Here is a 27,992-nt window from a genome sequence, read left to right as displayed (position 1 = left end):
GGTGGGAGGGACGGCTCCGGCAGCCTCTCTAATGCTGGGTGTCACACAGCGGTGCCACCATTCGGGTCCTGAGTGTCACGAGCAGAGGACGCGGCGAGCCGAGAGCAGCAGAAAGCCCAAAACAACCCCTCCATGTGCGTCCCAGCGAGGTGAGTTACCTCCAACGTCCTCGTGCTAAGGATGCTCCCTCTGTGCAAAATGCATCCCTCCTGGCTCGTTCCTGCCTGCCCGAAAAGTTAGCCCTGCAAGGAGGGGGATGGATTTTTTAGGACTTTTCTTTTATTCTTTGGAGTTTTGAGGGCGTTGGTTGGCGTCCGACAGCGGGGCGATTGTCACGGCTGCTGCCTGGGTGGCGGCGAGAAACAAAGCCCGAAAAGCAGGAGGATGGGGAGAAGCGGGAACAAAAGGGGATTATTTGCAGATCGGGGGGGTTCCCGGTGATTTATTTTTATCTTTTTGAGAGAAAAATGAGTTTAGGAGTCCGGCTTGGCGCTGGCACCCCTGCCAGATAAGTTTGCTGCCACCTGTTGAGGGGAGGAAAGGGAGCTGGGGCCAGACGTGAGCGGTGGGTGGGCGGTGGGGCTGCTGGAGCCGGGGGCTGAGCATTGATAATGCCTTGGATAAAGGGCTGTTTCCATAGGAAACGGCAGAAAGGAGCCTCTTTTTTTTTTGCTGGGAACAGCTGCGAATCATCGGGGTGGCTGGAAAGGGGCAAAGGCTCTCGGGTTTGCCACCCGCTGCCAGCCAGCTCCATGGGCGACCCCTTCCCTTCCCCAGGCTGGGTGCCCCGCTGTGGGGCTGGGTACTGGTGTAAATCAGGAGCAGCTTGGTTAGCTGGTGTCGATCTGAGGACCAATTTGGGTTGGATAATGCAGATTTTGGCTGGTTGGAGGTCCAGAAGGTGTGCATCACCCTCCCTTCCCTCCTACTCTTACTTTGGGAATCCTGGTCTCCCAGGGGAGCCTCTCTCCGGACTTATCCTCCGGCACACGACACCAGGTGGAAGGGGAAAGGAGAAGGGAAATAATTTCCTACAGCTGCTCGAAGAGTTTAGCTGCCTTTAACAAAAGAAAAGGCGGGACATGCCGTGGGACCAGCTGGATTGTAATTGGAAAAATGCTCCGCGTGCGGAGGGAGCCAAAGCTGTCTCTTTGCAGCTCTGCTATTGAAATGTTTCAAAGGTGTGCAGGGTTTCCAGGGTTTCCAAACTTTGCAGAGAAATAGAAAAGTGGGTGTCACGGCTGGTCCCGTGGCTTTCTAATCACAGGATCACAGAATATGGCATGGTGTTGGGCTGAGGAGGTGGCTGGATGGTGTCTTTGGGGCTTGAGGTGTCTTTGGGGGTGACAAAAAAGCAGCTCTGCAATCTTGGTGATCACTTGCTGAGGGACTGCATGTGTCTCAGGAAGTTCCTCCGTGCAAAAAGTTGATGTAAGGTGGTGTTTAGTGTGATAAAATACCAGCCAGGACGTACAAGAAGCTTTATTTCTCTACATCTGTAGATTCTGGGGCAATTTTCTTGCTGTGCAAGATCCCAGAAGCTTCAGAAAAATATTTGTAATTGTGTGCAAGTGGCTTCTGAAGGCATCACCCCTCAGCTGAGGAGCCCTAACCCGGCACATGAGATCCTGCCTCCTCCCCACATGGAGCAAATCCTGCGCAGGAGACCTCGTGGTGGCTTGTCCTTCTCCTATTTCACAAAGAGTGGATGGGATAAGAAGTTGGGAAGATCCCTCAGGCTCAGGATCCCACGGGAGACGTGTTTTGGAGCCAGTAGACGTGTTTTGGAGCCAGTCCCTTCCTTACCCTCCCTTCTCAAACACAACTTCAAAAAGCAATCCCTCATCCCTCCCGCCTCCATCTGCTCTAATTAGGCTGGAGGCCCCTGGAAGGTGTTCAGCCCCCCGTGGTACCGAGCCGAGCTGCTGTGGCCACCTCGGGTCCATCCCCTGCCGCCACGTGATTTTGCAGCCGCCCTTAATCACAGGACTTATTTTGGAAGGTCTCCAGAGCCGGAGAACTAAAAGCCCCTTTAGAAAAGCAGGGGAGAGGGGGGGAGGAAGGAATTGGCAGGAGCAATTGCTTTTTAAAAGGCTACTTACTTCTTAAGATGTACTCGCTACTGATTAACCTTTGCTCCGTGATTGCTTTAATTGATTCATGCCTTAAAGCGGTCTGAGAGGTTCTGCAGGGTCAGCTCTCTCCAAAGTGCCCTGTTTCCCTGAAAACTTCTTAAAGCTTCTTGCTTGGGCAAATCCCAATTTGGGCGTGAAACGCAGGTGCTCGGCTCTGATCCATTTTCCTTCTCCTTCCCCCAAATTATGCAGCCCGTGCTTTACCTCTTCCTTCCCTCGCCTGCTGCCAGGATGTGCCTGGGTGATGGTGGCTGTTGGTTTGGGGACGTTTTTGGGGCCATTCCACAAGAATGAGGCACTACAGCATTGGGAACTGCCACCTTCAATCCGCCTGTTGACCTTCTGGGGTCCCTGTGTCAGCTTCCTTTAGCCATGCATGGAGAAATCCTGCATTTCTTCCTACTGCAGCAGGGACAGACCCCAAATGAGGGCAGGGTTTCCAGGCAGCAATGGGCTTTGGTGCGCAAGGGCCATACTGTCTCAAAGCAACTTGGGAAGCCCAAGAAATGGTCCTTGGGTTTTTTGGGGGGTTGGATTGATGAATGTCCTTGTGTCTGGGGCTGGATCCATGCCCTGGCACTCTGGCTGTGTTCATCCAACCAGTCCAAGACGTCTGCTCTTGGATGGGTTGAGTTGTGCCCATTCCTCTTCACTCCTTGTAACCACTCAAATATGCAGGAGATGGGTCCCAGAGGAATTAAACCAGAATAATTAAAACATCCACCACAAACTCTACGGCTAAATAAATTACAGGGAATGAGCGCTGATGGAGATGCTCATGGGGGAGGAGAAGGAGGCTCTGAGCGATGGCTCCACCGCACTGGGAGGCTGGGAACAGCGGGGCGGCATTGTTATGGGGTAAAAAGGGCCAGCCCTGATGCATATGGATGCTGCGGGTAGCTGAATAGAGAAACCTCTGGCCGACGGCGTGGAAAGCGTCCCTGCCTCCCCTCCTTGCAGGGCTGTTTTGCTCCAAACCCTGAACTTTAACACGGGCAGCCCGCGGGAGGGCTGGCGCTGGGGGCTTCGGGGCGGTGACCATCCAGGGCCCCCGTCCTTTGTCCTGGCTGAATAGGGCTCTGCAGAGCCGCCGGCGGAGGTATGTGATCTGCAGACCTCTTTTCTTCTCCCCCTTTTGGCCGACGGACAAAGTCTTCCCGTGGAGATGGAGCTGGCGGCGTTGCTCTGCCCTCAGCGGGGCTGGGGGAGCCAAGGGGGTTCCCCCACGCTGCGTCCCCATCCCATCATCTCCCCCGAAAAGCAGGGCACAAAGAGACGCTTGGGAATTCCCAGGAGCAGAGAGGGAGCCGAGCCAGGACGTGCTGAACTGCACAAAGTGGGATTAATCTTCAAAGAAATGTTTTCCCTTCTTTTCTGAGCTCCTTATTTAATTTAATTTATTTTTTTTTTGGCTTCCAAGGGATTTATTCCTCCTCCTTCCCCAGCCCTTTTTGCTGCTTTTCAAGGGTGGCAGAGAGACTTCTTGGAGAGCCAAGGGCCACCCAGGGGCACAGCCCCATGCCCTGCACCACCTGCAAAGTTGCCACGAGCAAGGTGAGGACAAAACCCTCCTGTTGACCATGCTGAAGTGTGGGGAGCAGCTTCCTCTCCAAGCAGTCTGCTTTGAGACTCCATTTCAGGCTTGACCTGTAGGTAGGATCCTCCCAGTCCTCCCCATTCGCTGTTGAGTTGACCAAAATGACCCTTTTTGGGGCTAATTTCTGCCTTTGCCCACCTGTAGTGCCCAGAGGAGGGAATCCAGCTCCCCCAAAAGACTGGCCATCCATATAACAGGCATCCTGATGCTGAGCAACGTGGGGCTGTAACCCAAGCTCAAGGGTTAAAAATCAGCTCTATGAAGGATCAGCTTTGTGAAGGATCAATCCCTCAGCTACATGAAGGCTCTCGGGGTAAAAAATAAGAAGAAAGGAACTGCTGAGGGCCCACCAATGGGGCCAGAGCCACCCCACACGTGGCTGTTTTGGGGGCTAGTGGTCTGAAGAGGCACTGAAGTGGCACTACAGGACAAAAAGAAGCCTTGCATCTACTTTTTTTTTAAAATTTTTTTTTTCCTTTTCCCTCTTCACTTTAAGCAAACAAATATCTCCTGTCCCAGCCAGGACGTCCCAGCTCTGCTGCTGCTCCAGCATCGCATGCGAGACGCTGGCTGCTCAGCGGGGGATTTCTCAACCCTTCAGCTCTCTCGTGGGCGTGAATGAAACAAGCCCGAAAGGAAAGTTTGGGAAGCGATGCGATCCTGGGGCTCGTCGCAAGCAGAGCCCTTTAACACCCCGATATCTGGCAGCCCTGGTGTGCAGAGCTGGGCTCTCCTGGGGCACTGCCCCCAGTTCTGTCCCTAGGTATCCCCACCTTGTTCCCAGACCTTTTGATTCATCTTCTAGGAGGAAGAAAGAGCCATGTCCTACAAATGAATATCGACCCTTTATTTTATTTTATTTTGAGATTTCTGATGTTTTTCAGGCCCTTCCGTGGCTGAAGTGGACCCTCTCCATGTTTTAGCTCAGGAGAAATTACGGAAAAAAGATGCTACAGCATAAAAACCTGCTACGTTTGGGCCAGCACTTGATGTCAGAGTTTAGGACTTTGTTATCCTCAGTCCTGGAGACCCAAGGGTGGCGTGGGCTGAAGGCTGTAGGTGACTGCCTTCACTCGAGTGGTGCAGTGGAAGTTTCTGGAAGGACAGTTGGGGCTGGTGGAACCTTCTGCGAGGAGGCTTGGGGTGGGCAGGACTTTCCAGAAGGACAGCGGGGTGAGCTGGGTGGACCTTTCTGAAAGGTAGGTGGGCTGGGACATCTCTACAAGCAGCTGGCAGGCAAAAATAATTCAAACCCTGACCCTACGGGACAGCTGTGCTGGGATTTACCTCCCGTTCCCCATCAAAGGAGAATTCCTGTAGATGAAAACATCCCCATAGGTGCCAGCCCCTCACAGATGGAGGGACTGGGGCAGCAGGCAAACCTCTGCAGACCCAAAACCACCCGGCCCTTTTGGGAAGTCTCCGTGCAACGAGGCCCAGCCAAAAATCCAACCAGTGCTGTGGCACTTGGGAAGTCTTCCTCTACCCCTCCTTTTTCTTCTTTCCTTTTATTTTTATTTTCATGTCATGCCACTAGGCTACTATTCATTGGCTTTATTCAAAACACTCATTTTGCTCCTAGCAGGCAAGAGGGAAAAAAATCTATTGTAGCTCCGTGAGACCCTTTGACAAACACGACGATTTCCCCTTGCCTGTTTCGACACAAAACTGAAAGCATTTGCACAAAATCCATCGCACATGCTCTGAGGCTTGGCCAACGATTTCCTAGGCACGCATTCGTTAAGGCAGCCCGCAAAGTGCTTTGAAGATGAAGAAAACCAGCTGGGATTTGTGATGACGATGATTAGGGTTAAAGGAGGGCTCTGCAAGTGGTTGAGGATCACGAGTCAACCCCGGGGGCTGTGGACAAACTTGGTCAAAACATGAGAGAGTACTGGGAGAGGTATCTTGAAGTGAGACCAAATGATTTTGGGGGAAAAGAGGAGTTAAAAAAAATAATTTGGGAAAAAATGTGGTTCAACTTTGAAGCGTTCGTTCCTGTGATGAGCCCTCAGGAATAAAGGCAGGGATTAAGGTACCTTTTCTGCTCCAAACTCTCATGGACGATGTGTGGCTTTGCTTTGAGGTGATGAGCTCCTCATCCTCGGAGCGATGTTTGCTTCTCCATGGGAGGATATGAGCAGAAGATTGGGTGTTGGGCAGGGTACAGCACCCCTTCCCAGCACAGCTCACGACCTGTGGGCCCCAGCACCAAGACTCCTCTGTAAGTCCCCTTGCAACCCGAGGAGATGCAGGGCTTCATCTGCATTTGCAGGTTCATTTCTCTGAAGCAGGCATGATTATTTATGACCGTTCAAACTATGGAGGCATATTGCAAAACACGGGACATTAACCTTGCTGGAAACCTCCCCAGAGCTTTGAAAACCACAGCCACTGCCTGCTGGAGGTGTGCAGCAGCACACAAAATGAATTGAGTATTGTTCCTGCAGCCTCAGGAGCACTTATTCCTCGTTAACCCCTTCACTTTCCACGTTCATTCATTATTTTGGGGTAAGCCCCGGCATTTCTGTGTGCTGAGGGCTGTCATCTGCCTCAAACCCACAGCTAATCAGTCCTCGGGGCTACGAGTCGAGCTGCACATCCTCCCTGGGATCCCACGCAGAAGCAAGGCATAATTAGGGCTAATAAAGGAGCTGTTGAATGTCTTGCTGATAAATCATAATTATCACCTGCCAGGGAAAGGAAAGGAAAGGATGCATATCCCGTACCACGGGGAGGTGTTGACTGGTCGTGTTTCATATCAGCCTTCTTCCTTCCCTGTGTCAAACCTCTTCTGTTCTCGGGAAAAGAAAGCAAAGGCTGATGGCAATGGGACAAGAGGGAACCAAGGCTGCGATCCAAGCAGAACCAAGGCTGGTTTGGCTTCTGTACCTGTTTACCACTCAGAAGATGAATTCCCCAGCTCTAAACATCAAATAATAATAATAACAACAATAATTAGGCAAGGATCCTCTCCTTGCTTATGCATTTGCCTCTCCAGCCAGCTCTGCTGGCACTACCTTCTGCATCCAGGCTTTGCAGCTGAATGTATTTCCCAATTTTTTCTCCAGCTCCTTTCTCCACCACCCCCCGGGCTAGTTCTCATGCTTTTCCTCACTCTCCGTCGAGCAGTGAGAAATGAGCAGTCCCACAAAACTGCCTGCAATTACGGGACCTCTTATCTGTGAGCAAACAGTCTCTGTTTGCAAGGGAAAGACCTGAGGTCTCTTGGGCTTACGGAGCTGGAAAACATGTGTTCCTGCTGTCATGGCTCGCTTGCTGAAGCCCTAAACTTTGCTCTCCTGCTGATGCATGTTTTCCTGCTTGCTCTTTGCTCCCGTGGCTTTCTCAGTGAGCGGATTTGGGGTTTGCTGTCTGCTTTTTCCAGCCATTTACCTTTGTCTGGTGGAGCCGGGGAGGGGTTGCGGGCAGCCTCCAAGTTTTAGGAGCACTCTGCTTCACATCTAGATGCTGTAAGGTCTCTTGCTGTGTCCTGGCAATGGCTGAACTGCTCCAGATCCTGGTGTGGCCCTCCTGTGTTTTGGACTCTGCACCCACCCTATACTGCGATGTTCTTTGCCCCGTATCGACCCTTTCCTTTGAATTTACACATAAATGCTTTCTTCACTCAATATCTCAAGCATCTCCCATGCTTTGTTCCCCAGTGGACCCAGCAGTGCCCTGCAGCCGTGGGGCTCTGAATCTCCCATTTGCTTTTCCAGCGTGAGCCCCGTATGCCCAGTGGGACCAGGAGCAGCTGTGGGACAAGTCACAACCGGGGGGGCTTTGCAAACTGAGATTCCAAAACTTCAGCTTCCCACGTGTCATTTCCCAAAAGGATGACAAGCGGTGGGTGCCACTGTCCCCTGAGGACATCATCTGGGGTCCCAGGGCTCAGCCGTGAGACAAGAGGAACCCTCTGAGCACCGAGGGCTCTGAGGTCTGCACGTGGCCAATCCCAAACCCACCTCACGCTGCCAGGAAGCGGATGCTCAAGATGATCCCTTGGTTTGTTTGGCTGTGGTTAAGGCCGAAGCTCTCTTAAAGGCCGCTACGTGAATGTTTCCCATTATGTGAGATGTTGTGCTTACCCCTTCCAAAAGCTCCAGCGAGGCGGCAGTCAGCCAAACAGTTGTGAAATACATCACGGAGGAAACATTTGCTCTGCTCTCTAGATCCATCACCATCAGGTCGTGATGTGGTGGGCTTAAACTGTTACACAGGAGGCTAGGCATGGAAAAAAACCTTTTAATGGTAAAGCTGGTTCAGAGAGGATTAGCCTGTCTTGGGGGCTGGTGGTATCTCCATCACCTGCCCTTTTTATGAGAGAGCTAGTCCTGCATCTAGACTAACATCCAGATTTAACATCCCGCCAGCCAGATGGAGAGGACGATGTGCTGAGGTCTCTGCCATCTGTTTTCCTGTCAAATCCTATATGCTGATAGATAAATAACGATGCGTGAGCCTCGTGTCCCCACTAGGAATGCAATGGCAAATTTCATGGTCCTCTGACAGCAGAGCTGCTGGTTTTGATCCCGTGTCTTCATTCCTGTTGCTGGAGGGAAAGGATGAAGTGTTAAATCAAGGGCTGGGGAAAAAACGATGCTGTGCTTCACTGATGAGGAAGATCGTGGTCTAGGGATCCTACTAGAAGGTAACAAATACTGAACCTGCATGGCACGTGTAAACCTTCTGGTAAGAGCTCTGAAGGTTCAAACGCATTCAGAAGACACAGCTGGGGCAATTTGGCAATCGCTGGGCTTATGCCAGGCATATTTTAGGCCAGCTGACTAGGACAGCAGGATCAGATGTCATCTGCTCCACTCGCTGGTGGCACAGAGCCCACAACCCATCCCGTTCCTGATGTTACTCAAGAGCAGGCTCACCACGTCGCCACGTGAGAGCAGCATCAATTTTTTACCAGGGGGTGACCTCCTGCTGCCTCCAGATCTGATGCTGGTGAACTGAATGTCCTGGATGGGCAAATATCTCTGTTTCAGGAAGGCTTTCAGGGCATGGCACACATTGGCACTTCTTGGTTAGAAGCAGCCCAAACTGACAACTCTTGTGCTTCGTTTCCATCCCCTCTCCTTTGCAGCCCAGCTGCTGCTAGGCTGGGAATATACAGCAGGAAATACAGCAGGAGAGCATCATTTCGGTTTTAACTTGCATCTTGTTTCATTTGTGCCTTCTGCAAAATGATCATAGGTCTGGATTTTATTTTTATTTTTGGTTGTTTTTATGTAGTGTCAATTTGCAAGCTGTTATCCATTCATTTCTGCAAAGACACGCAGGACTTGGAGTTGTTTGCAAACTACTTGCATGTACATTTTATCCACGTGGGTAGTGCAGCAATCTGTTCGTTTTTGCTCTTAAATCACTGTTATTCCATCAGATAAATTAAGGGGATTGGACTCCTGAGCTGGGACTTTGCAGCAGAAATGCCTGCACCTGAACATGACTGGCATGGACTGAGGGGCACTACGGCACTCGGAGAGCATCTCAGGATATCTCTGTACCACGATGGATCGTGGTGCTTGTTTGCCAACACAGGACTGTTTTTCCTTCATGTTTCCTCGTGGTCTCCATAGAGCCTTGCTGGGTTAATTGCTCTTTGCTGGCACAACCCCTGTGCTGTTTGCTTCACTGCTAACATCGGCTGCAATTTACCACCGGAGCGTTTGTTTAAAATCCTGATTGTGAACAGATCTCCCATGTGTGCATCCTTACAGCTATTCTTTCTGGCCTTGCAACACGCTGCCAGTAGAGCTCTTTGAGTCAGGAAATGTTTTTTTCCATCAGGGGTCGGTCTCTGCAGTGCTGCAGTTTTTCTGGGATAAGAGGGAGAGCCCTGGGAGAGTTTTGGTCCCTTTCCTACCTGAACTGCTTAAAGTGGTAAGGGGTTGGAGACAGGTCACAGCGATATTGAGCTAATTCCCATGGCTAAGTTCATCGCAGGTTCATCTGACATTATTTGGGAATCTGCACGGAGGGCTGAAGTGAATGATTTCCTTTCCCTGTATAGTGAAAGGGAGGCAGAGGTTCCCTCAGAGGTGATGCAGAGCACCAAAGTTATAACCACAGACCACCGAGGGGACTCACAATGACCGTAATTTTCTTCTAGACATCTCTCTTGGGGGTATAAAGTTAGGTGCGATGTCCTCAGCCACCTTTCCTGCTGGTCTCGGCATCCTCTTGGGAACAATTCCTCTCTTTCTGACAAGCTTACCCCGAAGGCAAGGAGACTCACATCACTCTTGTGATCTCATTGCAGGAGGAAGATGAGATAAAGCTCCTCAGATGGAGGCCACATCCACCAGCCTCAAGAGGATGAAGTTTGGGAAGCTGAAGGTGGTACGCCGGCACTTGCTGCAGAGGTACGAGCACCAGCCCTTCATCTCCTGCCTGGCGGGTTTCTACAGCTGCCGCTGGAAGCGGTACCAACGCAGAAGGACCGAGCCTGGGAAATGCTGCTGCAAGACGGTAAATCAGCTCAGAATCAGCAAAAAACATTCATTTCTGCACTGGGAAAATCAGTCCAAACTGAGAAGCTGTTGATGCTGTGGGTCAAAGGGCCAACCTCCCTTAAAGACCACCTTGGACTCTTGGTGTCCTAGATGGCAGCTCCAGGGGCTGGAGGGGTTGCTGTGCTTCTCTGGCGGGCTCAATTTGTCTGTGCCACCATGCAGAGAGTGTCCCCGAGTGTCTGGTGGTGTCGGGCAGCTGCGGGTCCCTGTGGTGCCAGCCCTGCTCCAGCAGGGCCACCCCGAGCAGGGGGCCCAGCCCCACGTCCAGGTGGCTGCTGGAGATCCCCAAGGAGGAGCCTGCTCTGCTTGTTTTGGAGTAAATGAGGCTCTGACCGATTGTCCTTCTTCCCCCTCTCTAGCGGGAATGTGTGTTTTTCCCGTTGCTCGTTGGAGCTTTCTGCTTTTCTCTCGTCTTCCTGTACATGTGGGGTGAAGCAAAAAATGACTACAACAACTTCGACTGGTAAGTGCCTCGTTTTCCTCCTTTCCCACTCAGGTTTTAACGAGACACCCCAGGCAGGCAGGGCACTTCAGTCACGAGCCAAAGCTTTGATCCCTTAACATCTTGGTTCAAGCACCCAAAATGAACTCCCAGGGTCTCCAGAGGTGCTGAGGCTCTGCCCTTTGCTTGTACAAGTGTTAAGTGTGGATTTGTGAGAAAGATAACAACCATCGTTGCAAAAATAGTGAATGAAAGGGACTAAATGGCTCTTTCCTTCCCTTCATCTTCTTTTCTTTTTCCTGTTCCCTCTGAAGAAGCGTAGTGGCTGGCAGCAGAGCTATCTCAGAGCAAAGGGAATTGCATGCTCCCAGTCTGGGGACAGAGAAATAACCAGTGTGGTTTTAGGCAAATCCTTTCCTTCTGGCCCCTAAATTTAGATGCCATCCAGATAGCTCAAATACCATGGGACAGGAGGCGTAATAATATTATTGAGCCTTTGGGTAAAAAGGAAAGCTTCCTTCTCTCTCCTTGGGATACGCCTCTGTAGCTCCTCCAGCTTTCTGGCATTTTCTCCTTCAAATATATTTTCCCTCCAGCCCTGTGCTAAAGCAGCAAAAAATCTATTATAAGGTGTACCACAAATGCTATTATAAGGTTTTATTGCTTTTTAGGTATAACTATGGGAACCTGGGCTTCTGGTTCCTCTGGTCTCTTGTTCTCCTGGTAGTGGCTGCGATCCTGTTCATGTACATCGCGCTGTTGTTGGTAAGTAAGGCTCCTGTTAAGGAGTGAGTTACGGGCCTAGAAAATAAATATAGGGGTGGTTTAATGTGTCAGACCAAAGTCCAGCCTAGCCCTGACACTTGACAGTAGCTACCTGGGGAGGATTGGGAACACAACGAGGATTTGTGATATTTTCTCCCACCTGCGGATGAGCATTTTCAGCACAAGGGTCTCTGAGCTAGATGTAGGTTCTGTGATTTCTCTCAGTGATTTCCCTTTGGTGAATTTGTCCCATTTCTCCTTCAAAACAAGCAAAGCTGTGCCAGTTTTGGTTATGTGGAAGCTGAATTTTGTTATTTGGCAGCAGGGGAGTATGAAGATCTGAGTCTTGTAGTGGTGATGTGTTGTCAAAGCAGTTATTCCTCAAATCCTGAATTGTAAAGCTCATGAGAAGAAGGGAAACATTATAGGGTTATATATAGGGTTTGCCTCCAGGTGGAGACCGCAGTTGTGGTCACCAAACATTCCTGAACTTTATGCCCAGAGAGAGGCCTTCACTTTTCCAAATCCCATTAAATTTTCCCCACTTTCAGTCTCATTCCCGCTCCAGCTTGCGTTTTGAGATGCCAGGTGCTGGGGCTGAGCTTGTGGCTTTGACTCACCTCCGTGACCAAGGCAACTGGCTTTTATCATCAGTTCCTGCTGCTCTTACCCCTTCATTGACGTCTCACCATACAGCCAGCCCGTAAATTGCCCGTGGCAGGGAACCTCTTTTAGCCTTGCTCACGCAGTGCCCAACACAACAGGTTTCCGAGGTCCTTTGTCCCTGCTGAAGTACAAATAAATAGTGATTTTATTTCAGTGCTAGCAATAAAATGACGAAGTGAGAAATAGGACAGCTGCTTGGCCATGCTACAAGCAATCAGTAACGTTATAAAAGCTGTGGACTAACTTATCTCTAAGTAGGACAAATAACAATGTTTAATTACAAGGATTTTGAGGCCTGCTGGTAGCTGTAGAGCTTAATGTCTATTATTTAGCTAAGTCTACCTGGCTTTCCTGGTGTCAGTGGATCAGTGTGGGTGCTTTGGTGGTTGCAGTGCTACTTTGGGCAACGCTGAGCTTTGCTAAAGATGCGTCATCATTGCTCCTCATCTTCATGAAGCTGTTAATTAATCCACCCAAAGTCACTGGGTATTTCCAAGGGCACTTGCCCTGCTTGCTTGCATCACTATGTCCATCACGTCTAATTTGGCAAGACTCCTATGACTCTATGATTCCTAAGAGGCTGGCTGTGCTGCCTGGCTGTTACTTCTCAACATTTTTTTGGCTGAATCAGCCAATTTCAATCACCTGGGACAGACATCCCGACCTGCAGGGACATGGGATGGGGATGTGGAGGAGGGAGGATTCCACGTGTTGCAGGGAGGACTGGAGATCTTCACCCAGGCAATGCTTCCTTGGGATGTTTTACATCAGCAGCCCAGCACGTCAGAAAGCTGAGCACACTGATGCCCTTGCTAGAGGAGAGATTTTACAGCAAGGCGTGCTTGGGGTGGTTTTGTTTGTGAGCACCATAATCTCTTCTCCACCCAACTGGAGCCTCGAGGCCTCCTTCCACATCCTTATTGTGAACCACTGAAGCAAACACTCTTCTGCCCAGCAGCCACCAGTGGCTGGGCAAAGTGCTGCCCAACAAAGCACTTGCTGTCTGTGCAAAGGCTCCCTCCGCCTGCATGCACCAGTGTAATTTTCTTCAGACAATCAGTTTCAATTAATTTAATTGTTATCACTCCCAAGGCAATCTTCTCATTCCCATTAGAGCTAAAAGGTTAAGCTGCGGGGTCTTGTTGCAGGACGGTTCAGGCTCAGCGGAGAAGAAAAATATTTCCTTGTTCAGTCTGTCGAACACAACAGATGATATTTGCCTCTCTTCACTTAAACACATTCATTCTGAGCGTTTTTTGGGGAGGTAACTCGTGACTTTATAATGTAAAGGGGTTCAGATGTGCTGGGGCCTCTGCATTCATACACTAAAAGGACTCAAAATTGTATGTTGGTACTGAAGCCCAAAGAGTGACCTCAAGCCTTCATCCCTGAGAGATCGGGGTATAATGGAAGCTCTGAAAGCCTCCATTTATTTTTTTGGGCAGAAAGTGAATGTAGAAACCTGGCTTGTGCTGTCAAGCCCCCATTGCAGTGAATCCCAAGGTATGTGTGGGAGCAGTTTGGAGGAGCCAGACCTGCTGGTGGTGGTTGTCCTTTGGCCTGAGGAAGTCTTGCTGTAGGTGGAACCATGTGAGACACTGCTAAACACTTACTTTCTGTTGAAGAGCAGATTAGACAGGTCCTGAGGCAGCTTTTGAGGAGCCAGAGCACAGAGAGGACAGATCTTGTCCACATCACATCATCTCACTGGTCCATCCATGTTCTCCTCCAGTGACCAGTGGAGCAACTGCAAGAGCTCCTCCTTCACCATCCGAGGATGAAACTTGGTGATTATTCTTCTTGTAAGCTGGTAATGAGCTGTTGCTTCTATCCCTAAGAATGAGCTTTCCTCCAATGGCATCCCCAGATGTGCTGCATCTTTTGTAGGAAAGTTACACCATAGTAGCAGGAGAGAGTGGAGTTGAGCACAGCCTCTGAAATAGGCATTTGGATGCACCTTGGAAGGACCAAGTCTTTGTAAGATTGCTTGCAGAAAAGGGGAAAAATTTGGAAGTGTCTTTTTCTGAAGGGACCTGGATCATAAATTATTGTCTGCGTGGAGTACTGATGTCTGCTAATAGATGTTTTGTTCTCTAAACCCTCATATCTGGTGATACTGGTTCCCAACCATCCCTTACAGTTGTTGGGAAGCTTGCTCCATGCACCTGAGCATAGACCCACGTGTTTTCACAGCAGCAAGGCATCTGGGCTGGTGAAACTTATCAAAAGGTATCTGGGCTGGTGAAACTCATCACCAGGTTCTTCAGTTTTCTGTGACAACCTGAGGATAGTCTCCAGCAGAGCCATGGACTGTTTTTCCTCATCCTTGGTGTTCAGGGCCTCTCAGGTTGTCCCCTGCCCAGGCTGGGGTTTGTGCTGTGCCTCATGGGACCCTGATCCCCAAGGGCTCCAGCTTGCCAGCAGGGAAAGGAACACACCAGCCATAGGGCCACAGCTGGGGATTAAAAATTAACCTAATACAAACCAGAGGTTTTGAATCTCCAAGGCAGTTTTCCATGTTCTGAGATGTGCATTTCTTGCATTTCTTGCAATTACTGTCAACGTGCGGTTTCCTTTGCTCTCTGCTCTGTATTTTATTTATTTATTTTTTGAGACTTTTACTCCCTGAGCTGTCTCCCTTGGATGATGTGCCTCTAATGACAACAAATATATAGGAAACAATTAAGGTTGCTGCTGTATTTTTCATGTCATGGATGCTGGCCCAGGCCATATTCTATCAGAGTTTGTATTCACAAAGTGTGTACCCCAAAATGCTCAAATATCTGTCACTCATGAGAAGGTTTTGATCCTACAAGGCAGTTTTGGTGTGTGCTTGGCCATTTCAGGAGCATATTTACTGTAGCAATAACCACTTCTCTCCACTCACCTGCCCTGCCTTGCTATTTGCAGAAAGGCCTAAAGTGACTTCCCTATATAAAAATAATTTCAGAAATGCCTCATTTTGTTCTTTTGTACCAGGATGCAAACTATCTCTTCTTGGTTTCCCAGGTCCTAGCGATGTGTTTGCTTGCAGAAGGTCAGCAGCTGTACCTGCACTGGAGTCACAAGGTGAGGAGAGGGCTTTCTGGTAACCCTAACCATGCTTTGAACAATCAGCCTGTGCTGTTTCCCAGCATGCAAAACAGCTTAGGTCATAGGAGAGAGGGAAGAGGTTAATCTTAGGAGGCTTTAAATATCCATACTAATGAAATCTCCAAGTGAGCTAATCACCCCAAGCTCCCTGTGCAGTCAGATGAGGGAAATGAACCCTCCAAGGATGCAAATCATCGAGCTGGTCACAGACACCTAAACTGAGATGAGATGAATCACACCTAAAGTACCTTTTCTCCCCACTGTCTCTAAAAGGAGCCCATGGTGACTCACTGAGGTGAGGATGTCTGTATTTGACATGCCTACATGTGGTTACATGTAGACAAAGGCAAAGTTTCCATGAGAAGCACAGCGTAAGTCCCTGTAGCAGGATCCAGCAGCTTTAAAAACAGTGCTGCAAAAAGATGCATAAGAATCACCTTTCTTTAGAAATTCCTGAAAGCCAGGTGAGGTTTGTCAAAAATAAGCCTCTAGCAGTTTAGGGGAAAGCGTAATAAGATTGAAAATCCTGCAGTGAAGGGGAATAGCTGAATGTCAAAATACTTGATCCTCTTTTTCTTCATTTACACAGTGGAAACAATCATTTTCACTATCAAAAATGGGCCTCCAGAAGAACCAGAAAGCTGTAGAGCAATTTGTGGGAAATGCTGAGGCTGCATGCCTATATGGAAGAGATTAGGGACTGATTATTAGGATGCTGATCTGTAGGATGTCCCTGAAGACTGGTTAGGGCCTTGGTCCAATTTCTACTTGTGTTTAGTTCTCAGCAGACAGACGATGTTCCAGGAAGAGCTGTCATCATAACTTCTTGGTACCAACCTGGGCAAGAAGCCCCAGCACAGAATGAGCTGGCCCTTCACTTTTTTTTTAGTTAAAGATTAAATTCTTATTTCTGAACTACCAAAGTGTTTGCAGTTGCTGAAGCCTGTTCCAAAGCAACTCAGCATAAGGGAGCTGTGCTGATGTCTCTTTTGGGTTTAATTTGGTGCTTCTGAATTCAACCAACTACAGGATTTAATGATAGTTGTTCATCAAGGCTCCATCTATATCAACAGACAGAGAGAGGCATCTCTTATCATACAGCAAGTGGAAATGGATTGCCTCTGTAAATTCCTCTCTTTCTCCCATGACTACAGAGGGAGCCTTGAGGGCTGGCTCAGGCTAGGTACTTAACTTGTAAAATCAGTTTTGCCATACAGAAAATCCAATTTATAGCACCGTGGGTCTGGCTTTAGTCCCATTAGATCTCTTTGTCTATGAACTGGCACAGCCAAGCTTGTGCATCCCAAATTTATTGAGTCCAAGCTGCTTAAAGAAGCCTGTGAGGCAAACAGTTTGCACACCCTATGCAGAAATGCCAAAATTTATTTATGTCCTTTTTATCTCTACAGATTGGGACTTTTCTTGTCCTGGGCTTCTCTATCACAGCCCTCTTCATATTATCTGTACTCTGGGGAGATCAGTGGAAAACAGTCCGCCTCTCGTTCCAGGTAAGAGGTTTGTTTGAAAGGAGGTTCTTTGAAAAAATACAACTGGTTTCTTGAAGTATTGCGTGGCAATCGGTGGAAATTATTCCATGTGGTAAATGTTTTTCACATGGGTTTTCCTGGCAGTCTGTGCAGTTTTGCATAATTTTTTATTAAGACTTAACATTTCCCATAGGAAGGAAGGAAGCCAAGACCTGAGGTTTGGTATCAAGCTATCTGTTTGATGTAACATGTCTCATTTTGGGAAGTCATATCCTTTTTCTTTCTTTTTTTTTTTTGGCAAACTTTTTGTAAGTCCACTGTTAATTAGCAGGTGCTGAGGGCAGGTAAATCAGACCCTTTGGCTGGTAGGGTTACTGCAGCAAGAACTCACTCCCTACTCAGCTCATGACAGTTCAGAAGCTTTTAGCATCAGCCCAATTTCAGTCTCCTGTGGCCCAGAAGAGCTTCATCCCTTGAGGATAGGAATCAGGGCTAATGCACTGGCAAAAGTAAAGAGAAAGTTTTGTCTTCCTCTCCCCTTTTCAGACTCTAGGAGGATGGAGAGAAGGAGACACAAAATCTTTTGGGTTTCCCACAGGTGTGGTTTATTTTGGGTGTTCATGCCCTTTGAGATGCTTCACCTGGCCTCCTGCTGCTGTTCCCAAAGGACACGAGTCTTTTGCAGATCCTGTGTCCTGTCCACTAGCCCTGTATAATTATCTCAGATAGCCTGGCCATCTCAGGTGGCACCTTTGTTGATGCAACTGCATCCTGCTTCTGGTCAAAAGAAGTTGGGATCAGGTGTCCAGGGCAGACAGTATCACACACAATGACACCTCTCAATGACTTCTGCTTTCTCCAAACCTTAAATTTTAGAAAATTGGGCATGGACCAAGTGATAGGAAAGGCTGAGAAAACTCCAGTTTGTTGACATTAGATGGATGATTTAGTTGCCATGGACAAGACTGTTACCTGAATGAGATTGGATTGGATTAGACTGGATTAAAAATGCTGCTCCCTGGAAGATGTTCACAGGTTTTGATGTAGTAGTAAAGGTGATTTTTTGCCAAACCATCCCTGGACAAGGACTGACTTGTCCCTTTTGGCTGGTTGAGAGGAAAAGAGAGCTTTATACTGAAGTGAGGAGCACTCCTCAGTGTGGGGAACCAGCCTGGAACATCTCTCTGCCCTGACTCCAGAGTTCTGTGGATCCAACCTGGGTGTGGGAGAAAAGATAAACGGCTGGTGTCCACAGCAGGAGCCCATCTATGTGGGAGGCTGCAGCTGTGTTGGGGCTTGTTTCTGTCTGTATCCACACTTCATCCTTTGAATAAAATCCTTTTTTCTCCTTGCCAGATCACAGCCCCCTATCTCCACATAGGGGCAATAACCATCATGGTCCTCCTCTCCTGGCCCATGGCTCTGTATGCCATCAGAGCAGATAAGAAAGGTACAGTAGCTCTGCTTCCTGCTCCCTGTATGACAAAAGACACGTGTCAGTGTGGAAAATCAGGCGTTCAGGAGCCCTTTCCTCCCACATCCACACTCCAGCTGGAGGTGAACTTTAATTTTTGATTATATCAGAGAAATTAGCAGGACTGGGGCTTACGCCATGCATTGTCTTGGGTCTGCCTATATCTGATAGTGATTTGCATGATACCTTGCAGAGTTTTGGTGTATACCAAGGTAGTGACAAGCCTTGAAGATAAGGAGATTAGCAAAAGTCCCCAAGTTCTAGATCATGCATGGAAATTTTGTCAGCCCTCTGAAGAAGAGAGCAGCCAGTGGCTGAAATTGCTATGCTCAGCTTCACTGTCTCAGAAAGTCAGTCCAGAATAGAGAATCCTAGGAAAAGCCAGATGAGTTGGGGAGAAGAACTTTCAAATTGGTTGTTAAAGGATTTTGTTTTCCTTTCCTGGTGCTATCCCTTGGAGAGCTCCAAGAAATGTAAGGAAAGGAGTCAAGAACAACTGCTTAAGAGCCTGGCTCTGGCACCAGCTCTTTTTCTCTGACCTAGTTTCTCCATATATTCAATGTTGTCTACACCCATCTGTGGATGTGGCTTTGTACCAGAAACCATTGGCCTCAGACAGAATAGGCTGGTGGGAGCATTTCTTTTTCCGCCTAGGAATTTCTCTGCATTTAATTGCAGCTGGGGGTAGGGAGGAACATTTTGGGACCCAAGACTTTACATCCCACTGTGCCTATTGGTCACTCGACTTCATACGTTGGCTTGGTGTAACCCCAAGTTCTTTCAGAGCCACTTGTACAGTGTGTAGAGGGGTGGTGGTACCCACCTAAAAAATCAGTTTTGGTGCATAGGTGCTTCTTAGAGGAACTGTTTCATTCTCTGAGGTGAAGGGTGCCCACTGGGACTCTTGAGTAATATGTCAACAGACTCCAAAGACCATAGGTAATGAGTTGGCAGGTTAAGGAACCAGGGAAGCATTCTTGTGGAGGGGATGGAACACAACTGGAGGAGAAAGGTTCCTCCTCTTTTTTTTTTTTTTTTTTAATGGGGAATGAAACTTTAAAATGTTGCCTGCTCTTATTTGAGTAAGAAAAAAATAAAAAGCATCCTTCTTTTGAGGATCATCCCTCTACAGGTGGGGGAAATTGCGTTGCACCATCTCTAAAGAAAAAGAAGTGAAGGCTGTGCCTTGCTGGAATGCATAGTGAGATGCAATTGTAGCACAACACTTGCAATCCTAGCCTAAACAGCCCAAATCCTTCTTTGTCCTGGACTGTATTGTTTAGACAGATGGTGAAAATTAGGGGAAGAAGGGATGGAAAATGGGATGGGACAAAGCGCAACAGTTATTTAGCTGGAGGGCTGTGTTAAAAGTCACACCGCAAGGCAAACACTGTGCTACCAAATGGATTAACTCTAGCATTCCTCCTTCAAATTTTTGCAGTTGTTCAGGTGGTAATTGTTGGTCCATACCTGGCTATCCTTCTCTTTCTTTTCTTGATACCTCTGGGGATGTACTCGCCTTGCATCAGAGAGGTGGGGACACTTGGACCAAAGCCAGCCCTCATTGGACACCGCGGAGCACCCATGGTAGGTTTGGAGAAGCTATTTTATATCATTTCTTCATCCTGGGAATTGTTGACTTCATCATCATCATTTTTATTTTTCCTAAGAAATCAGTGGAGGGTGGAAGGGGAGACATTTCGTTTGGAGCTACCAGCCAAACGATCACCGTGTGGGTTTGCTAACAGGGAATATGGTGCATTTGGTGGCTAAGGTGGAAGAAAGCAAACAGGTGACTTTAATGAGATAATGGTGGTCCCTTAATACAAAACAGGTGTTACAAGGAGACAGAAAGTATTTACAGAGTCATCCAGAGTATGTCTAAAGCCAGTCTGCTTATGGCCCATTTTTTTATTTTTTTTTTTTTCCCCAGCTGGCACCAGAAAACACTGAGATGTCATTTCAGAAGACAATTGAACATGGTGGGGATGGTCTTGAAACAGATGTCACCATTAGGTAAGGAAAGCATCACACCTCCCAAACCAGATACTTCTAGGAGTTGCCTTGGGGGCCATGTAACTTTGGGCAATTTGGTTCTGCCAACAGCTGGAAGAGGGTCCCTCAGCTGATGCATGATGCTAAGGGCTGTGGGACATGGCTCTTCTCAATAAGCTCTTATCTAACAATCATTATTTCTACAGGGTATTTTAAACACTTCTGCAACACATAAAGACAAGTCCCTACTGTGGTCTGACTTCCAGGCTCAGTGAAGGTTTTATCAGGCCTAGAAACCACCAGAAAATTGTGGTTAAACCTGTGCTGTCATTGTCATAATTATTAGACCTTTAATTACCTTTGTGTATGGGACTCTTTGCCATGACCTTCTGACCTACTGGGCAGGATGAGCAGTTTCTAGGCACGGAGTAACTAAAATACTAATATTTAGGTGTTCTATTAATAAAGACCTTTCTATAAAAGAGAATTTTGCCTTTCTATCCATTTAAACTTCAGTCCTCTGAAACCTGTAGAGGCGCTCTGGTGTCAGCAAAAAGAGCCTTTGGCCACAAGTTACTACCCATTTTCTTTTAGGGGCTGGCAGGCGTAAATGCCACCATCTCTACTTTACCTCTAAAGAAAATGAGTCACAGTGAGGTACGGCTTCACCAAGGTCACCCAGCAATATTTAAGCTTGGAATAGCTTGGAGTCTTGGTGGCCCAGATGTTGTTCTCACCTGGTTTGACTCTGCTTGTGCCATGAATGATCTCCACTCCATGTGACCTGAATTCTTGCTCTCCAACAGCTACGATGGCGTTCCTTTCCTCATGCATGACAGCAGCTTGAGGAGGACAACCAACGTCAGGGAGGTCTATCCCAATGACACTGCTCAAAATGCAGCCTTGTTCTCCTGGGATGCCCTGAAGGAGTTGAATGCTGGAGCATGGTTCCTTAAGGTAAGCACCATAAATGACTGTTGTAGAAGAGACACCAGCTGGCTACAGCTTATTAGTATGAAAGAAGAGAAACTTTTTGTTCAGCCCAGACTTAGTCAGTAGAACTCCATCAGTTGGGGTCTTCTTGCTTTGTCCCTTTGGCCTTTAGGCCCAGGAGACCTATTTTATTTGGCTGGTGGGTGTTCTTGTATCTCCTTATCGTGGCAGCAGCAGAACAGATAGGCTGGAGAAAGAAGAAAACAGATGCTTGTGCAAGGTGCTGTGTGTAATACAGCTAACGTGGTGGGACAGAGAATCACAGCAGAGCTAGCTACACAATTTATGTCCCAGAAGCAGTGTCATCTGGGTTAATTATCCCTGTTTCTCAGGTAGAAGAGCTAAGCAGAATAGAATATCCTCACCTACTGAGGGTTGATGTCAAACATTTTCCTTCACAGAGATATGAAACATTTGCATGCAGCTTACTACTAGATGTGACTGACTGATTTCATTTTTATATCTGTTTCTAGGACAAACCCTTTTCATGCATGGGCTCACTGTCAAGGGCAGATCAAATCCAGGCAATGAATCAGTCAATTTACAAGCTAAGTAATTTCTTGCGCCTCGCAGACAGTCAGAATAAACTTGTCATCTTTGATCTCTACCGCCCTCCAGAGAAACATCCTTACAGGCACTCGTGGATCAACAGAACCCTGGAAGTCATCCTCAACGAGTCGGGGATTAGACCCCATCTGGTAGGCTGGCCACTCTTCTTTGTATCCCTTTTTCTTGTTCTCTGAATTGGGGTCATGCTTGGCGGGACTTCACCAGCGTTCAGTCTTTCCCCTTGCATCCCAGTTGTTTTCAGAGGTATCATTTGGAATATATTCCTACTATCAGTTCCTCAGCAGGTACAAAGTGGCACAATGCTACAGCAACACAGCAAATCAGAAAGTGTAGATAGACCAGTGATGCCTTAGACCCCTAACTGTGTCTTTTCATCACTGTGATAATTGTCAGCCTACACCCTAATAAGCCACCCCTGCTTATTTTATATATTGCATAGAAACTTCCTGGTTTAAATTAAAGTAGCTGGGAGGCTTTATTGCCTTCCTCCCTCACTGTTAACTCCTTGCTTAGGATGGATGCTAAATCCATGTGGAGCAATCAATCCATTGATTTCCAAAGTTAGGCTGATCCATATCTGCTCCCATGCTAGGAGGATGGAGAACAGAGTATTTTCTGTTGCCTTTCCCATTCACCAAAGCTGCCTTTTCATTCATTTCAAACACCACATCTTTTGTTGGGCTGTGTGAAATGTTCTTACTGATTTCAAGTTGATAAGAAGGAACAGTGAATACTGATTTCTTGATGAAAGTGACTTGCAAATTTAAACCCTGAATCTCCATGTGCTTTGATCACTGCAAGAGCTATATCATTTGACAGGCTGGGTTAAGTCCCTCAAGATCTTATCTTTACTGGATTTGTTTGAAGGGCATAGCATATTAGTGAGCTCACTGTGAATTCACCGAGTCCTCTTGTTGCCTGCAGGTCCTATGGCTGGAGAATGATATGAGGTCCTTTGTTCACTCTGTTGCTCCCGGGTTTCAGCAGACAATGGGCACTAAAGCCCCAGTTGAAGACCTACTGATGGACAATATTGTCAAACTCAATCTGGCCTACACTGAAATGTCCAGTGAAGATATCCGGTAGGTTGCAGTTTCAGCCCCAAGCACTGTTGTCGAGGACTTCATGTGTGTGGCAATGCCTCCCTCCAGTGACCAGCTCCAGGATCTACAGCATTTCTGGCAAGAGCTCTTTTAGGTTAAGTGGCCAACCATTACATTTTGGAGTTGAAGGACTTTATTTCACTCCAACTCTTTACTCTGTGTATGGCCAGGAGGTAGCATATGTAATTGCACCCCGCCTTGTCCAAGTCCATATTTACTTGACCGGGATCTGAGGATTTTCTAACCAGAACTCAGGTGTCTCCTGATTTCTACACATGCCATCCTCAATATTGCTGATAACGAACCATGGAGAACAAAAAAACCCCACAACTATTTAACCTCCTATGGCCTCCACAAACATCAGTGTGAGTGCATAATGGTGTGGTGAGAGAACACAACATTCTTGTAGATGGTATTTTGGAGACTTCATTATTGTCTCTGTTGCTTGGGACACACTAACAAAGTACTCTCTCCAGTGAAAGGCTCCACATTTATTGAAGGATTCTCCAAAATGATTGTCTTTCTTACATAAACAGTGATATTTTTAAAAACCCACATGAAATGTCTTACCTATCCAGCTCTCCTCCTGTATATAGGATTTCTTTTTCTTTTCCTATGCTCAAAAGCATTGAAAACCAATTAAAAACAATTACAAGAAAATGTTTGGCCCTTTGGATAATAATAATGTTCATGTTTTCTTAACAATAATTTTCCCAACATTTACAATGCTAGGTAGATCTATGTGGGTAAATCCTGGGCAGACTGTAGATAAATTTACATGTGCTCATACTGATGATACATTCCCTTAGTGTTTTACAGGGAATGGCCTTGCTTCATATTAAATTTCAGTAACTTATAAGGAGTTCACGAATGGCCAGCTGTTGACTGCAAACATAAGAAGCATGAGCTTTAAGATTATTTTAAACACGCTATTGGGAAATGACAAATGCGTTTTTAGGTGAAATACTGAATTTGAGCTGGCAGCCCCCAGCTGGATTGGGATTGTCCCCCTGGGCCCTGCTCTCAGGAGGCCCCCCTGCAGCGCTGCGTTCAGCTCTGGGCCCAGCACAAGGACACGGAGCTGCTGGAGCGGGCCTGGAGGAGGCCGCGAGGATGCTCAGGGACTGGAGCAGCTCTGCTGTGGGGCCAGGACGAGGGGCAGCGGCTGGAGCCTGGCAGGGGGGAGGCTTTGGGGAGGCCTTGGGAAGAAATTCTGCCCTCTGAGGGCGCTGAGGGCCTGGCCCAGGCTGCCCAGAGAAGCTGGGGGTGCCCCATCCCTGGCAGTGCCCAAGGCCAGTTGGAAGAAGCTCTGGGCAACCTGACCAAGTGGGAAGTATCCCTGCCCATGTAGGAGTTGGAATTAGATATTATTAACTGATTATTGGAGGTTGGGCTTCCTTTCTGTTCCTGACCTACATCCCATAGCAAGTTAGGACAGAATTGCCATACAGAATTGCCAGCTCTCCTTGATTCAGCCCCAAGGAAGTACTAACCTCCTTGCTTTTCTTAATGAAGGCAATTGCCTCTTGGTCTTTTAAAGGAAATACGCGGAGGCAAACATCACCACCAACCTCTATGTGATCAATGAGCCGTGGCTCTTCTCCCTGGCGTGGTGCTCGGGGGCACACTCTGTGACCACTAATGCCGTCCACACGCTGAAGAATCTCAGCCAGCCCCTCTTCCTCATGGTAAGCAATGATCATCCCTTGTTCCCGGGGTACAAAATAAGAGTCAGATATTCATGGGTACCTTTAGAGACCATGGTTCGATTCATACATGGATTAAGTCCCTCTGCATGCAGATGGATTTAACGTGAGCCCGATTCACCTCATTCCTGTGAGCCACTCCAGGTATCATCACCCCCATTTCCTGGTTCTTCTTGGCCCATGGAGAAGCACCCTAGTTGGCTGGACTTGGAGACTCAGGCCTGACATGAGGGAAAAATAAGTCATACTGAGACTTGTCTAGGGTTAAAGGAAGGAGCCTTTGAGGGCACATGCAGATACTGCACAAGGATTTCAATTTCTAAGCTTCTAAAGAACCTTATTGCTGTCAGAAGTTCCTAAATGCCAGGAACTCCTGCATTCCTTCAGAAACTTGGTCTGTGGAGCACTGGGGCACTGGTCTCACCAGAGTCCCTGTGTTCAGGTTACCTCTCTGACTGACTGGTTTCACACTCTTGAAGTAGATTTTACAGTTCTCCCATCTCCCATCCAGAAAACTGCATCATTTCAGTCCATTCTGAGGGCAGGGGAGGTCTGATGTGAGGACAAACCTTCAGACTCTCTTGGACTTGAAGCAGGAACCAACCCAGCCCTTCTGTGGTTTTCACTAAAGGACAGTTTTGCCAGGAGCAACCAGATGCTATCTGTTAATACTAATGTCATAGGCAAGCAAAGAAAACTACAGGGCCTGCCTGTCCAAACAAGTCCCTATTGTATTCAGTGCGATGTGGTCCAGTCTCCGTGGCCACGCAGCAGTCTTGTTTTTACTGACTGATGATTTAGCACCAACACCCGCTGGCAGGTGACCTCTTTCAAATGCCACCAAATATCTCAAAGCCTTCACATGCACACCAGGGAGCTGAATTGCTATGATCAAGAAGCAAGGAGGGGCTAGAGCAGCCTTCTTGCTTGTTTTATGGTCCTTGGTGTTGGACACGTCCTCTGTTGTTCTCTTCCAGACGCCGCAGCAGTACAACATCATGTGGATCCTGACGGATCTGGCCTCTGTGCTCCTCATCTCACTCATCTTTGCTCTGCACTGGTAAGTACTGAGCTGCTAGTGGCCGTGCTAGCCTGATCTCTTGTCCCCCTTGGAGGAATGAAGGGTTAAGACTGCTCTAGAGGGCATCTTCCTCTTGAAGAATTAGGAAAAAAAAAAAAAAAAGGCCTTGAAGTCTCCAAAAACCTCTGCACTGCTCCTGCTTGCTATATATTTCCCTTTCCTTTTGGGTACTGCCCAAGCAAAGGATTCAGTGCAGACTTGGCGGGTTGAGAGCAGCAGCAGAATCCAGTTGTCAAAGCTGGAAAACAAACCGATTTTTCTATTTTTCCTATTTAGATTATTTGGACATTGGATGTAAGCTAGGAGGAGGAGAGCTCTCCTTAATATTTGAGCACCTCATGTCTCTTTGTCTGCATGTATCAGAGCCACTGAGGAATCCATCCTCCCAGATGAACGTATCTGAGTGCCACAGACACTGTATTTTCTTTCCTCCTGTGCTGTCCAAGACATTATCTAGGTTTAATTATGGAGAAACTGGGGTCAGGCTGCTGGATGCTCAGCTCTGCCGCGGTTAACAGCTCTATGTGGATGACAGCTCTGCTTTTGCTTGGGAAGAATGGAGAGGGCTTAGTGCCTTCAAAATGCTGTTTTACACATGAAACGTGGACACTTAGACATCCCAGCTGGGCACCAGGATCCCTTCTCACTAAAGAGCTGAGCAAACCCCAAACACCAGGCCTGACAAAGTAGAAAAAGGGTGATCAGGGCTCCAGGGAGCTGCAGGGGGAACCACAGCGAGCAGTGGTTTGATCCAAGCACTTTGCCCCTGGCAGGTGGCGAGAGAGGAGTTTCTCCTGCTGTGCCCACGATGGTGGCTCGATGCTGGAGAGCGGCACCTACAACAAGTTCAGGACAGGTGAGCGGGGCGAGGAGGGGCAGGAGATGGATCCTGCTCGGGGTCATCTCTGTGGGGGCACCAGGGGCCTGCCAGGTGGGTTGGTGACAGATGTTCACGTCGTGGGGAAATACTGATGGGTTATCTCAGCACGGGGGCAGTGCTGTGGTTCCTCCCTGGTGATGAACATCGCTTTTCATCAAAGCCCTGAGCAACCTGAGCTCTGCTTCAAGCAGAGGTTGGACCAGAGAGCTCCAGAGATCCCCTCTCACCCGCATTGCTGTGGGATGCTGTGAAAAGGGAACACAAAGGCACTGAGCACTCTTGGATCTCTTGGGGATACCCCCATGCTCCAGGTTTCTGGACTAAAGGAGCAGACAAAATGACCCAACTGCAGGATTTTTTTATTTTTTTTTTTTGGCCAAGCTGTTTGCTCGTGACAGCTGGCAGAACAGCTGCAGGTGTGTCAGTAGCTCACTGCTCGTCTTCTGTTGCAGAGCTCAGCAACATGCCTGCTGTCGTGGCCTGACAGGGGCAAGGAGGAGGCGCAGACCTGCTGTCTCGCAGAGGATCGGAGAGCAAAGCCTGCCCAGAGGGTCTGCCTGGCAAGGAGGAGCCATTTCCCATGCCTGGCAGGGGTTCCCAGGGTGCAGGGGAGCACGGATGGGGCTGTGTCCATGATGAAGCTGTGCACCATGGTGAAAGGATTAAAATTCCCTGGCAGCATTCGTGTAGGAAGCACCATTTCCCCCTGAGCCCACTGCTATCTCATCCTGTAGGCCCTCCTGCAGCGTGTAAGCCCTCTGTTTGTGCAGCTTTGTTTTATCCTCGCTGCAAACACCCTCTGGTCCTCCTTGCCCTGGGCTGCCCACATTTCTCCAGCCTCCTGTCCACCATCTCCCTTCCTCCTCTCAGGTCTTCTCCAGCCCCAGGAGCTCGCCAGCCCCACGATGGTCGAGTGCTGCTGGGTGGCCCACCAGGGTCTGTGCCTCTCCATAACACAGGCAGGGACAGCTCAGATTTTCCTTTCCCCTCCTCAAGTCCTGCCATAAACCCAAACGGGACAGGCTTCACCCTGGCTGTAGGTGAGGGAGTATTTTCCACAGATGTTAAAGGATTTCTTGGTGCCTTGGCCATGTAACCACTGGGACAATAACCAGGAGCACAACACCTTTCTTCATGCAGCTGGGCGTGAGCTGGCTCCACACGAGGTGTCCAGTTTGCTTTTCCCTTGGGAAGGTCTTTGTTACCTGCTTTGCATCCTGGCATTTATTCTGATTTTCGTTTCTCCCGGTGGCTGCTGGCATGTATGGGGGAGGAATTCCATGCCCATGCAAGGGAGGTGTGAGCCTCTCCGGGTTTAAGCCATACATTTCTACTTGAACAGATAATAAAACACTTTTTTTTTTTCTTTTGTAAATTGTAAGTGATGTTTTAAATACAGTTTGGCTCTCCAATCCTCTTTTGTTCTTATTCCAGGGGATTGGGAAAGGGGAAGAGCGTGGCATTCAGATCATCATCAT

At 48.2% G+C, this 27,992-nt stretch overlaps 1 protein-coding gene across 1 annotated transcript; it reads left to right on the top strand.

The window, feature by feature from the left end:
* The first annotated feature begins 7 nt into the window (after window positions 1-7).
* GDPD4 (glycerophosphodiester phosphodiesterase domain containing 4) lies at window positions 8-27,926 on the top strand. The gene is made up of 16 exons (XM_068696824.1): window positions 8-149; window positions 10,007-10,215; window positions 10,619-10,722; window positions 11,373-11,466; window positions 15,142-15,201; window positions 16,635-16,733; window positions 18,069-18,162; window positions 19,628-19,773; window positions 20,120-20,202; window positions 20,988-21,138; window positions 21,648-21,872; window positions 22,669-22,826; window positions 24,388-24,535; window positions 25,531-25,613; window positions 26,408-26,490; window positions 26,967-27,926. The coding sequence occupies exons 2-16, from the start codon at window positions 10,033-10,035 to the stop codon at window positions 26,996-26,998; spliced, it is 1,743 nt and encodes a 580-aa protein (XP_068552925.1). The 5' UTR covers window positions 8-149; window positions 10,007-10,032; the 3' UTR covers window positions 26,999-27,926.
* The last annotated feature ends 66 nt before the right edge of the window (window positions 27,927-27,992 follow it).

Source organism: Anas acuta, chromosome 1, assembly GCF_963932015.1.
Source record: "Anas acuta chromosome 1, bAnaAcu1.1, whole genome shotgun sequence".
NCBI lineage: Eukaryota > Metazoa > Chordata > Aves > Anseriformes > Anatidae > Anas > Anas acuta.
The sequence above is the reverse complement of the archived record's forward strand: the minus strand, read 5'-3'. Positions and strand labels throughout refer to the sequence as shown.